The following is a 14571-nucleotide window of genomic DNA, read 5'->3' as shown; positions in this document are numbered from 1 at the left end:
GCATGCGTCTTTGGTTTGGCTTGGACTCAGCACCAAGGACAGCGGCGACCAAAGACACGCGCAGGCTAGATGATGATGTGAGGGTCGATGTGACGTCAAAGCAAGCAAATCACAGAAACACACAAGCTCACAGTGGAGCTCACTGTTGTAGTCAGTGGATAACTTGACTCATTGTACTGTATTTACAAACAAAAAAACAAAGGCTGAAATATCTCCGTCATTTATTATGTGATTTAATATATGTACACTGTAAAATATTTTTTTCCCTATAACCAAAATATCAGTTTACAAGTCTTTCATATGTAGCAACATGCAGAGTACCCTAAAATTAACTGAAATGTTGTATCTTTGATTTCTTTTCCATGGTGCTCACACAGCAACATATACAGACTCATCAAACAGAAGAAGACAAGTTGGATGAAAAATAATATTTTTAAAGACAAACTGGTAAATAAACGTTATTTGAATAGTTCTGTCCATCCGTTTTTTAGGTAAACAAACCCAAAACTAATTATTTTGATCACATTTTCTCTAAAGTTATTCATTTGAGAACTATTTTTCTGGTTGTAGTTATTTGTGTTTGAGTTGGTTTGTTGTTGTTTTTCTCAGTATTTATTACAGCGGAATGAAATTACTGGTGCAATAAATAAGTCGTGCAATACATAAATAGTCACTCTTGATTTTTTTCACAGGTAAATTTGAATAATCTCAAACAAAATACAGTTATCTTTCATGACAAGATAACAAATGATTGGATCACTAAAATATCCACTTAAATATGTTAAAAATAATCGAAAGATTAAAGATAACTGCAATTGCATAGTACCTTAAAATCAGTCTTCAGTCATGTGCAACTAAAGTAAAACATAAAAATACAATTTCATCCCTATGAATTACAGTCACAAATGTCAAAATGATAAATGGTATGATTATGAACACATAATAAATCCCAAAAACCAAGCAGTGTTTTCATCAGTAGTTATGATTTTTACAAAAAACACTCTTGTGACCCCTTGCAATTTACAATTCTAAAAGATATTTCTTAGAGATGGTTGCATTATATATTCAAACGATAAAATATATCAATTCCAGAAAAAAATATATAGTGGTCCCAAAAATTACTTGGACATTTTCAGATACACAAAATGTATGAATTTCATTGTATTAGAATTGAAATGATGCTAAGACTTTTTCCAAGAACTCTTTTCTTGACATTTATGCAATGACTTTGGTTCGGAGGTGATTTAATCATTTAATACTATGTGAACGTTCCACTAACATTTACAATGTTTCACAATACTTTTGTCTTAATTTTGAACAGTATCTCTATTATGGATCATTTAAAAAGTTCGTTTGTAAAATGTTTTGCTTTGAAAAGTGTGCTTTTGTAATCTTTTTTTTCTTTTTTTTTTTTTAAAAATATTAATAAATGCCATTTGGTTTGATATTTTCTTACATAATGCAAAGACATTCATACACTTTTAAGAGTGTGGCTAAAGTGCCAAAATATTTTGGTGCCACTGCATTTCACACAAGCCTTTGCAATGTTAGTTGTGCAAAAACAGTTGTAGTGATCCCAACTGTAGTGTCATTTTCTCATAGATACTGCAATCATGAGCATCTGCAAGAAAGATGTCCCTACTTAGGTCCTTATGACATGATAATGGCACATGCAAACATCTTAGAAACAAATGCTGTGCTGTCGCCATTGTTCCAGTGCTGTGTGAGTGCTGGGTGACTCGAGCATCCATTTCAAATGGATTACAGCACGTCATCCTGGTTTTCCCTGGCTGGAGTCCTTCTGCGCCGGAACCGCATGCTGGAGAAGAGGGACGAGGCAGTGAGGGCGACGCGGCTCAGGCCTACATTTAGACAGTGCACTTCTGACGTCACTGGCACCTCAGCGAAGAGAGCCCTGTCACGGGACACCCGCATGACGCTGTCGCTGTTCTCAATGTCTTTCACTATATTCAAGATCTCCTGCCTATCTGTTTGTCGGGTCATCCCACGGATATTGAGAATGGCAGAGACGTGCTTCCTCCTGCAAAATACAAGAAAGATTTATTCACTCTTGATTGATGTACAGTATGAGGCTTTGTCATTTTCAAAATAGCAGCACGCCAACAATGCACCTGAACACACATTGTTTTGAGACCAGCACGCCCATGGGTGAACAGATGAGTGCGAGTGCATTTGCTATTTAAACAACTTGGGCGCTGGATGTGAAAATGATAACTGCGTCTGGCTGAAACTAGCAAAAAACACTTGCATCACGCCTGGCGTCGCATTGCGCCGGGTGTATGATAGGGCCCATGCTGTCATACTTCCAATAAACATAAAGAAGCTCAGAAGCTCAACTGAACCTGAATGAAGTGCGAGAACAAAAATCTTGTGGAAGCTTAAACGTGCTGCGTAACACATGAGAATGAACCATTGGTTCTCACATGTCAAGTAAACATGCTTGAGCTTCTGTTTACCACAACTGATGTGTGAGTTGTTGAATGTTTACATGGGAATATAAGCCTGAATTCAATCTCTTCATCATATAAAGCGACTGAGTCTCTTCAGAAAATTTGGACTAAACTACTCAATTCATATGGATTAAATTTACGATCTCTTTATAAAACGGTTCATTCCTGTCCTTGATTCTGATTGGTCAATACGTGGTTTTCTCGTGACTGACAGCACTAGTCAAAGCATTTGTCAGTTGCATCTTGTTCCATGTTCACAACAATTCAGTCTTTTCAATATAAAAGTCTTCGCTACTGACTGACAGACTCATAAAGACAGTCTTTGCTGCCATCTAATGGCGTAATAATGTAACTTCTGTTGCTGTTCACGGTCAGGGACTATTTTTTCCGGTGGAAGGAAGGCTTTTAGTAAAAGTTTACTTCATGAAAGTTGCATTGATACATATTTTAGGTTTTAATATTTTTATTGTGTTAACCGCTTCGCGTCGTGCCTAACAACGCCCTTCAGCCATGACTTATTCACAATACGGCACAGCCTCTCGTACCTTATTGCTTACTTATGAACTGTGTCAAAGTGTCAGTTGCATAGCTGTCTATGGAGGGACAGAAAGCTCTTAGACTTCATCAAAAAGATCTTAATTTGTGTTCCGAAGATTAACGAAAGTCTTACGGGTTTGGAACGTCATGAGGGTGAGTAATTAAAGTACAAGCCAAAATTATTCTATTAATTTTTTTTTTCCAGAAAACAATTTTGAAAAACAAAAAACAAAAAAACACTATTATTCAAAAGATGGGATCCATTTATTTTTTTGAAAGAAATTAATACTTTTATTCAACCGAAAATGACAAATTTTGACCTTTCTATTCATTAAAGTATCCTGAAAAAATCTATCATGGTTTCCACAAAAACTTTTTCAACATTGATAATAATTATAAATGTTTCTTGAGGGTGATTTACTCACCCAAGTTGTTCCAAATCTTTCTTTCTTCTGCTGAACACAAAAGAAGATATTTTGAAAAATGTGTGGTATCCAAACTGTTGATGAACCCCATCAACTGTTTGGCTACCCATAAGAACGAAACTCATACAGGTTTGGAACAACTTGAGGGTGAGTAAATGATGAGAGATTTTTGGGTGAATTATCCCTTTAACTGTTAATTCTTTATGATATGCTATAATGTATGTAGCATTGCTAAAAAAAAAAAAAAAAAAAAAAAAAAACAGGGTGCAAAGAATCCTCATTTAACCTTTCAAGAGTTGGCTTCTGTTCATTTAATGTTTTCCTAGATCATAAAATGTGCGAGGATACGGATGGTATATGGGAGAGATTCCAAGTGTTAATCAGTTTAAAACCCAAAGGTGTTGCTAATGCTAAACAATAGAGCCCACAGCACATCTAGGTCATGCATCTGAAGTTTCAAGCTTTATTTAGCATACATTCCACAAAAGAGAGCTTCCTCTGGATTCGGCAGAACCCTTGATTAGGCAACTGCCCTCTCTAGCTTAAACCATGGAGCTTTAGGTCAGGCCCTGGCAGGATGCCTGTGTTTTTGCTTTGTCTCTGTGAGGATCCAGAGCTGGACAACTGTACACCTTTCATGCGAATCTAGGATAACCAAACAGTCTCCCATAAAAATCAGGAAACCGCAAAGGTCTTGTTTGCTTTTACAAGCCCCTCTTTTGCTCTCAAACAGAATGACCATGTTTTGTCAGATGACCTCAGCTCTCTGCTTTTTGACCTCGATCATATCAGGGGCTACAAAGTGTCCCGGCGTAGCGACACGCTGCCCCTCAAGACACTCACCGTATGTCAGGGAATTCCCGTACCAGCACGCCAACTTCCATTTGGATGGAGGGAGTGTCCTCCAAGAGAATGATCTCAGATAAGTGAGGAATAGCACTGTCGAGCCATGAAGCGGAGGATTCCTGGATGGGGGCAAACAATCAAGATAACATCAGATCCGTCAAAATCAGATAGCTAAATCCTTCATATACCAAAACCAATGAGCCACTGGAACATGTAGATGAACGCTCAGATTAAACACAACTGCCTGGTACTCAAAATAAGACATTTTTCGAAAATAAAAAGTACAATGACTTCTGAAGGACAGCCAAAGATCACAGAGCCCAAACAATAAAAAAAAAGCAATTTTTACCCTTCTGTCTGGAAAAACAAAAAACATAGAGGATTAAGTATAGGAGCACATGTTGTTCTGATTGAGAGTAAATATCTGTATGCCCATTACACCAAGGCAGTTCTTTCTGACTCTCAGTTTGACCTTAAAGGCAAGTCATGACTTCAAAGGCCCAGGCCTGGACATTCTTCCATAAACAAGGGCATCCTGTTGTCCACCAAGGTGACAAACGGATGTTTTAACTGGAACAAGGGGCGGACACTGCACAGGGGAAAGGAGCATTCGGGTAGGTCATAGAGATGCCCTTTGGAGCCAAGGGCCTGTTTGGCCATCTGCCTCCATGTCCACTCCCGAAATGCCCATTCTTCAAAACGTCTCTTTTGTTTGAAAGCTGTCGGCTGTAGATGATTTTGGGGTGATTTAAAGATACAAAGCAGCTAGCTAAAACATTTTGCCAAGTGTGATGAATCTGGGAATGAGGATTTCATGAAAAAATATATGTTTATAAATTATATCAAATAAAATTATTAATAAAAGTACTACAAATGAATCTCCAAATTTCCTAAATGTAGAGTAAGGCCTCGTTTACTGAAATCACGTGACTTTGGCACTCCAAACCACTGTTTCGAAACAAAAGATTCGTAAAGTTTCGAAGCAGTGTTTTGAAATCGGCCATCACTAGATATTGTTAAAAAGTCATTATTTTGTTTTTTTGGCGCACAAAAAGTATTCTCGTCGCTTTATAATATTAAGGTTGAACCACTGTAGTCACATGAACTGTTTTAAATATGTCTTTAGTACCTTTCTGGGCATCTGAAAGTGTTAATTATCTTGCTGGCAATGGAGGCCTCACTGAGCCATCGGATTTCATCCAAAATATCTTAATTCGTGTTCCGAAGATGAACGAAGGTCTTACAGGTGTGAAACGACATGAGGGTGAGTAATTAATGACAGTATTTTGATTTTTGGGTGAACTAACCCTTTAAATTTGTAAGCATTTTTACTTTAAATTTTACCTTAAAAATTAAGCACTTTTACCTTAAATTTTATTCTATATTTATTACAAAACAGGTCAGTTGGAAAAACAAAAACTTTTCCTTTGATCTTCCAGATAAGTGACTCACCAACTCTTTGAAGAGAGTTTTTAGGTGCTTCCCTTCATCACGAAGGCGGCCTGCCATTCTCTTCCTCATTTTAAGTGATGTGCAGATGATTCTGCCCCTCATGATGGCCCGCACATATTCAGTCATCACGCGCCGGTGCACCTCCACCACAAGGACCTTAAAAGACAACATAAATAAGAGATAAAGTACAGTCAGCTGGTTCTAATCTCAAAATAAACCCTGACATGAACATATATGTAATAAATGGGGTATTGTTTCAAACTGAAGGGGTTTACTTTGGGAAAATAACTGGCTGACTGTACATTATCCACCCTATTATATATGGCTAAACAAATAAATACATAATTGGACATAAATTTATTTGAGTATCTAAAAAGTAATAGTTGAGAGAGCTATATAGATTTTCAAAATATTTGACCACAAAATTGCGATTGACAAATCAGAATTTCAAAGAGCCATGTAGATATGTTAATTACATTATTGACATCTTAGTTTACCTCGTAAGGTGGCTTGTCCATCCTGCAAAACTTCTTGAAGTGATCTTTAATGAGCGCCTCAATTTGCTCAAAAGGCTCTGTGTTGCTCAACCATTTCCGTTTAATCAGCTTATCAAAGAAGGGCTATGTGAGATGAGACAGAAAGCAATGGATTAGAAATGACATACTCAGTACACACTGGAATGTACTATATTTGCCTTCATCAGGATGTGAGGGCTTTCATATTTAGAGTCAAGAGAGTACAGCTAACTTCCTGTTAGAGCACCATCTTGGTAAAAAGGATGCAGCAAAACTATGTGGCCCATGAGAGCTGCTAATGCCAGTCTGTACAGCAAACATTGAATACTGTTCGGCGTCAAGCCAAAAACATCTAATTCACTAGTGTTTTTCACATAGTGCTGCTATTTTAGTGTCTCAGAGGAGGAGTAGCTGTGCAAAACATCCTTGAGAACAACCCATAGGGGAAATGCAGATAAGATATTCTTTATATTCTTGGACAGAGGCAAATGATGAACATAAGGTATGTCAAGATTATGTGCGTGTGTGTCTGCGCCACAAACATGTCTATGTGAGGAAGTGTGGGGTGATCTGTGGCAGCCTCACCCTGATATGCTCAAAAAGTCTGTCGTTCAGCACTCTCACACTCAAACTGACTATCCTATCCAGAGCGGTGTTGGCTCTACGAATCGAGTCCTCGCTGGTTGAGGGGTCACACTGGCTGCAACGCTCCACAAAGCTCCTAAACACACCAGTTTATATTAGAAACACATAGTGCTGGGTAGTAACTGATTACATGCAATCTGGATTACGTAATCAGATTCCAAAAATTAAGTACTTGTAATTAGATTATATTATGTTTTAAAATTCTCGTAATCCGACTACAGATACTTTTTTATTGATTACATGATTACATGTTATTCCCACAATGGCAGTCAAATATTCATAATTCATTGAGTGTTTTCTCAACATTGCAACACTGCATATCTAATCAACTCCTGACAAATTTGAATTATAATTATTTGAATTATCACTCAGTGAGTCATTTAGCCATGTATTGCTGTCTTTGGAAGTGTTTTGTATTTCAAACACATTAATATGTACAAATTCACATTATTTCACATTTACATGGAGTGGAGGGATTCCCTAACTTTTTTGTCAGCTGAACTTCTTCAATCTAATATATTTACTTGAAGTACCCCTGAAGTACCTTATTATTATTAATAATAATAATAAAATGAAGTTTGCGATTCTCTGATGTCGATTAATGGTCAGATGACATGCAGGTAAACAAATAAATGTATTTAAAATCCTTTTTGGTGTTTATTTTGATAGTTACAATTTTAAAATGATTTATTTTAAATGTTTATGATTTAATTACTTAATAACTTTTCATTAAACTCACGAACCCCAGTCTGGGAAAACCCTGGCATAACGTAATATTTAATGAACTTCATGTTTTTGATAACGAAGAATGGAATATATTTTCTTACACTTTGTAGTTTTATATCAATATGGTACAATATTATCATATTCAAATTAATGTGATAAATGAGTTTGGTCAAAAGTAATCTAAAAGTAATCAAAAAGTAGTCAGATTATATCGCCTTAAATGTTTATTGTAATGGATTACGTTACTAACAACACTTTTTGTCATGTAATTTGGAATACAGACTACAATTTGTAATTAATCTACCCAGCACTTTAAACAGACTAAAACAAACAAAACATCATGTATAAATTAATGATTTTGAGGGAACCCACCTAAATGGTGGACAGCAGTTGACAAGGGCGATGGTTTTAGCGATATAACCGTCTTCATTTTCTCCAAAGCTGCTCACTAGCATCTCATGGAACATCTCCACCTTTCTCTGAAAACTTTGCATCAAAAACAAAGCATTTAAGAATGGTATGTGGCTATGACACATTTTCTATGGAAATTAACAAACTAAAAAAAGCAATTTTTAAGCATTTAGGACAACATGAGTTATAATTTAGGCTCCTAACTTGGAACCCCATATAGAGCCCAACATACACTTCCGTTCAAAGTTTATGTTTTTGAAAGAAGTCTCTTTGGCTCACCAAGGCTGCATTTATTTGATCAAAAATAAAAAGAAGTAATATTGTGAAATATTATTACAATTTAAAATAACCGTTTTATTTTAATAATGTATCCTTGCTGATTAAAAGCATTAATTTCTTTCTTTTTTTACACTCACTACAAACGTTTTCATGTATTAATTTCCCACCTGTATAGGAAATCTGCCAGTCCGTTGAGACTGCATTGAGCAACCCGTGAGCCCAAATGTCTGTTTACGGCTGCAGATCTCTCAAGGTCCTCCTGTAGCCTCTATAATCAAAAATGTAAGAAAATATGTTATTATATGAATTTAGTGAGTTAAAATCAGTTACAAAATTATTTTAATTCCTCAATTTCGTCTTGAAATATCTTGCTCAATGCTCTTCTACTTTAGCAATCAAATAAAGTAACTTGACTATTTTCCTTTATGACCACTAGGGTGCAATACAGAGCCTGCAAAAACAATATACTGTAATGGAAACATGCTCACAATGGGAAGTGTTTATTTATGTTGGTTCAAGTTAGGAGACGATTTTCTTGTTACACAGAGGTGCATGGATGCCATTCAGCATGTCTTACGTTTTGTTTTAACAACAGACCCAGTGTCTAAAACCTGCTGCACATATTGCAGACTCAGTACTGAGAAAATAGATTAAGGTAACGTGATATCACATGCTCTGACTTCATATGTCAAGCACAATATCTTATTATATATAAATGACCTGATGCTCTGACCTGAATAACAGTGCGAGCCAGAGGTATCTGATAGTCTTCGATGTTCAGGGTGTCCAGCCATTTCTTTTCCTCCTCCTCCAGAACCTGAGACAGCTCATTGGTCACTTTCCCCTGGAAAACACAACATTTCAACACACTTATTAACAGCATCCTTGCTGTGTGAGGGGGCGGCCATGTAGGGCACTAGGCACGTATGAAACAAGGAAACAATCACACTATTAAGACATTCATGACATTAAGTATTTGACTAATATCACTCTTTTCTGGACCACACATTCATGTTGTTTAATGAGTGAAAGGAAAAATTTGTTGTCAAACTGACTCCTATTGTGTAGTGCTCATTGTAGACAGGAAAGCCATGCGTTGACCCTGAAATGCCGCACTCTAATTGACCGCGCAGGTTGCAACGACCAGCCATCTCTTTGAGTGGACAGGATGTGCCGTTGTTCGAGGTACACAGAAAAGACTAGAAGATACTTGGGGACGAGGACTGGGAATTTCAGTTCTTACCCTGACTGAGTTGAGGCAGTCGAGCTCCAGTTTTTCCACCGTCTCTGTCGGCAGCAGTGGGCCAAGCTGCGAGAGGTTAATGGGTGTTGTTATGGTGACTGTTCCAAGGACATCTCTGCAGCAACAACAGGAAGAGCAAATCACAAACTGAGTCTGGACTTCACTCATAAGGAAACATTGAATTATGAAGGAACAGGAATGGGAAGGTACAAGAGTGGGTTTCACCTCTCATATCAACCAGAAGCTATTTATAACAATCTGTTTTAGGTTTGCTGTAGCTGTATGTGGCTTGACAAATGGATATGGTTAGTGCAACAATACAAACTAGAAAACAGGCCATTGCTAATGTGAAATTTTCACTATTACACTGGTACCATTACCATTCAATTCAGAAAGCTGGGGTCAGTAGGATTTGACAATATTTTTGAAAGAAGTCTCTTAAGGCCTGTTCACACCAAGGATGATAACTATAACGATAAAGTTAACATTTTTCTAAATATAAAAGAATAGCAGAGTCCACACACAACTATAAAGGCACAGCGAAACGATATAATTGGAATCATTTTCAGAACGACTTTTTCCAGCTAAAAAACAAAAAAACTTTTTCCATGACAAAAAAAAAACACCGTAAAAAATAATCCTGCCTGTTTTTGTCGATTTTTTTCAGGATTCTTTGATGAAAAAAAAAACAGCATCCATTTGAAATAGAAATCTTTTGTAACATTATAAATGTCTTTTCATCAATTTAATACATCCTTGCAGAATAAAAGTATTAATTTCTTTAAAAAAACAAACAAAAAAAGTCTTACTGACTCCAAACTTTTCAATGGTAGTGTTCTTCCTCTAAAATGTTCCTCTAAAAGAATTTTATCTGTCAAAATCTGCTTTCGGTGAAACACAAAAATAAATATTTGCACAATGTCCTGGCTGTTTTTTTATACAACAAAAGTAAATGTGGATTGGGTCTGTCAACCTACAAAACATGACAAAAAAAGACCATAAAAATAATCCATATAACTAAATATGCTAAATTCAAAGTCTTTTAAAGTCATATGAAAGGTTTGTATGAGGAACAGCCTGAAGTTTGAGTTGTCAATCACAAAAAAACTTCAATCCTCAAATCTCATTTGTACACATGCAATTTCATTTTGTCCAGTTGCACGTTACGCAAGAACTGATGCCGTCAAACCTGACACATCACATTTGAATATGGCTTCAGAAGACACTTTCATAGTACTTTTTTGGAGCTTGACAACCCTTGATCACTGTTTGGTTTCATTTTATGAGAATAGGCGATATGAATATTCATTAAAATCCCTTTAAGGAACTATCCCTTTTTAGGACATAAACCTAGTCAAACTGCTGGTGTTTACCTATTGTAAATGTTGTAGAGCCAGTCTAGCATAGAGTATATGTCAATGATCTGCAGATCTCCATTGGTGATAGCCGTGAGACGACGGGTAACAGCCTGGTGGTAGCTATGTGTGTAGACTTGGAAGGACTCATATTCCACCGGATATACAGACACCACATTACGCCGAGCCGCTCCGAGGTCCTCCACCATACGGACTCTTAGCTTATCCAGGTAAGCTGCGAGCTCGCCTGGCCTTGCTTCTTCATGCTGGGGTAAGTTTGCATCAGCCAACTCGACTACCGCCTCCCTCCAGCGTTTCTTGAACTCCCTTGGCCGTGGGCCTCCTGGAGCAGCTCCTTCACTCTGAGCCCAGTCCCGATCTGCTTGCTCCTCCTGTTGAATCACCTGCACCACCAGGCCCAGGTTGGGCCCGGCGGTGGGGCAACGCAGAGAATCCCTTACCACGTCCCACAACTCTTTCTGCAGGGCCTCGTAGAGCAGCTCCACGTCTTTGGCTTTGCGCCGACTGCTGTCTTTGCTGCTGGGGCTGGTGAAATCCTCATTGCCTCCTGCCGTAGGAGATTCGGCCTCCCTACACTCCTGCTCCAGCTCCAGAATGTGAGTGTCAGCCAAAAACAAATCTCTTTTCGTCACCAACTGCAGGATCTCCAATACTGTCAAAACAGATAATAAGGTTATCCATTAGTCACACAGTGGAGACCGAATACTAAATTCTTTTATTGTTTAGTCACCCTCATGTTGTTCCTAATAAAAAAAAAACTTTTTCAAAGTTGTACATAAAACAAAGATTATTGCATGTTTTACAAGAAAATACCATTTTCACGTTTTACTTCTATTTACTTTAAAATTTCATGTTTAATTCAATGTGTTACTTGCTGTTTCTTTGTCATTGATTGTGAAATCAACTAGCAATATCTGAGTGAAAACTGTTTCTACATCATTTACTTTACTTGAAACGCAGCACATGGAGCTATCATTTTCATCAATGTCGTACACTGATTCACAGCATATCTAGAGAAATGCTGGTTTTTTTTTTTCTTTGTAGAAGCAGTATTCGCATTTGTCTTGAAAAGTTGAGAAGATAGTGAATGTGGGAACATTATCTTGGCCATTTAATAAAAATTTTCAGAATTCCCCCATTAGTAAATTTCATACCATTAAACCTAAAACATAAATGCAGTATATCTTCCAGATGGTCAAAAGGACTGCCAATGCACTTTGCTGGCTATAGTTTATAATGATCTCACTTGTGTTTCTTGTGTGCAGCAGCACTTTTTAACATTCCAAAGAAATCTTTGATGAAGCAGGCGGGCTCTCATTGAGGTCAGTGCTCACACCCATCCTTCATCATTTCCATTCCTTTCCTTTGGGATGAACACATTTACATGGGCTAACAAATTGGTCTGATTACTTGAGACAGGTTTTGGCTGGCTTCAAGAACAGTATGTCATTAACCAGTCCAAAGGAAAGTCAAGAGGTCACCAAGTTCACATATTGAAAGGACTATCAAAGCTAGTCACTAGCATATATGGTGTTATGGATGCGGGTGACCAGCATGTAATGTTTCCAAGAGGGTTCTTAGCTAAACCAGGCAAACTTAAATGGTATATACTGTAGATCTTGACCAAAAAAAAAAAAAAAAATGATGCACCTCTTGATGGAAATAAATGTTGTGATAAATTTTTGGTGCATCAATTTTTGGTCAAGATCTTATATTAGCAATGCAAGAGTCAAGCACTCTGTAAAGTCTATTCCAGCACATCCCAAAGACTTTCAGTGAATTTAAGGTGTGGTCTCAGAGGCCCTAATTCATGTCTGAAAATGTTTTTCCTGCTCCCTGCCAACCATTCTTTCACAATATGAGCCTGACAAATCTTGGCTTTGCCATCCTAAAATATGGGTATATAAACCCATATATATATATATATGTGACCCTGGACCACAAAACCAGTCTTAAGTAGCACGGGTATATTTGTAGCAATAGCCAACAATACATTGTATGGGTCAAAATTATCAATTTTTCTTTTATGCCAAAAATCATTAGGATATTAAGTAAAGATCATGTTCCATGAAGATATTTTGTAAATTTCCTACCTTAAATATATAAAAAATGTATTTTTGTGAGTGGATATGCATTGCTAAGGACTTCATTTGGACAACTTTAAAGGCATTTTCTCAATATTTTGATTTTTTTGCACCCTCAGATTCCAGATATTCAAATAGCTGTATCTCGACCAAATATTGTCCTATCATAACAAACCATACATATGATGTATAAATCTCAATTTCAAGAAATTGACTGGTTTTGTGGTCCAGGGTCACATAACATTATCAAGTACTTGTGAATGAGCTTTTGAAAAAAACATAAACTTCGGTTTCTGTGAATTTAAAACCAATTTTAAGCTTTGCAATGGCTGAAATTATAGATGGAGAAAGTGCATAAATAATAGTATCATCATGCTTGAATGTCCTTACCCAAATGATTTCTATAAATAGAAAACAAAATAGGTCCCAAAATGGAACCCTGGGGGACCCCTTTAGATATATCAAGAAAATCAGATTTGTGATCCTCCATCAGTCCGATCTGCCAAATAATTTCTAAACCATTTCACCATCCCTGGTCCGAAACCAGCAGTGCTAAGTTTGTTCAGCAGCAATTCATTTACCACAGAATCAAATGCCTTGGATAGATCCACAAATAAGGCTGCGCAGTGCTGTTTTCTATCCAGGGCACCTATAAGGTCATTTATCACCACCGTAGCAGCAGTAATGGTACTTTGGTCAGATCTAAAACCAAACTGAAAAGAGTTTAAAATATTATTACCAAATAAAAACTGTTTTAACTGTATATTTACCTTTCACTGCATTATCACAAATAAAACACTTGATTCCAAACACAACTATGCAATATGTTTATAAAATCTTCAACAAGTTTTTCGTAATATTTGAATAAGGGATGAAGATGTCAATTCTCATACTTTCTTCTATTAAGCTTGCTTTCTGACAATTCTCAACACGCATCTATTGAGGTGAAGATGTGTCACAAATCAGCTGTGCAAATAATTGGCCCTGCTGTTGAATTCCTCCTCAGAACACTGAACGGACAGTAAGGGGCTCTTTGCGGTGCTGAGTTGCCCATATATTTCCTGTGACTTCATGACCTCTTCTTAGAGGGAAGGATGCGGGGGCGTTTGGTTGGCGCCTGACTCATCTGTCCCTATCCCTATCGAGGATGGACTGTCCAGTAATGCCATGACAGACCCCACACCCTTTTCGACCGTCTTGCATAATAACAGCCCGAGTGTGCCAGTCCATCGGAAGGAGATCTAAATATAAAATACAATACCACAAGGCTTATCGTTAACGCAGACAGGGGATAAGGTGGAAAAATTAATGTGCTGCCTGTTAAAAATTAAAGTCACTTCCTCTGCAACTCATCCACGTGAGAAGTCCTCCACCCAAGGACAACATGTCACTGTAACATCTAAGTGACTTTTAGACTGAACTGCTGATGTTCAACCCTAGGGGAAGTAAAAGTTGACCCTGTAAGCTTTTGTCTGAGAAGAAGGGTGGTGCAAAATTCAGAATTTAGAAACTGGCTCCCTTTTAATTAATGAATGAGAATCTGAATAAAATTGGTCACGCC

General features: G+C 37.3%; 1 protein-coding gene across 2 annotated transcripts in view; it reads right to left on the bottom strand.

Moving 5' to 3' along the window:
• Positions 1-204: 204 nt before the first annotated feature.
• The window catches only part of exoc3l2b (exocyst complex component 3-like 2b), a 38690-nt gene continuing 24323 nt past the window's right edge, over positions 205-14571 (bottom strand). For both annotated transcript variants that reach the window (XM_051861978.1, XM_051861977.1), the window contains exons 4-13: positions 10924-11578; positions 9551-9665; positions 9041-9151; positions 8475-8575; positions 7990-8103; positions 6832-6967; positions 6229-6351; positions 5732-5887; positions 4277-4398; positions 205-2041 (exon numbers count right to left, since the gene is read on the bottom strand). In XM_051861978.1, the coding sequence (XP_051717938.1) occupies positions 1762-2041; positions 4277-4398; positions 5732-5887; positions 6229-6351; positions 6832-6967; positions 7990-8103; positions 8475-8575; positions 9041-9151; positions 9551-9665; positions 10924-11578 (1913 nt within the window). In that variant the 3' untranslated portion in view covers positions 205-1761. The remainder of the gene's footprint in view (positions 2042-4276; positions 4399-5731; positions 5888-6228; positions 6352-6831; positions 6968-7989; positions 8104-8474; positions 8576-9040; positions 9152-9550; positions 9666-10923; positions 11579-14571) is intronic.

Source organism: Ctenopharyngodon idella, chromosome 15, assembly GCF_019924925.1.
Source record: "Ctenopharyngodon idella isolate HZGC_01 chromosome 15, HZGC01, whole genome shotgun sequence".
NCBI classification, from domain to species: Eukaryota; Metazoa; Chordata; class Actinopteri; order Cypriniformes; family Xenocyprididae; genus Ctenopharyngodon; species Ctenopharyngodon idella.
This window is presented reverse-complemented; position numbering and strand designations above follow the sequence as displayed.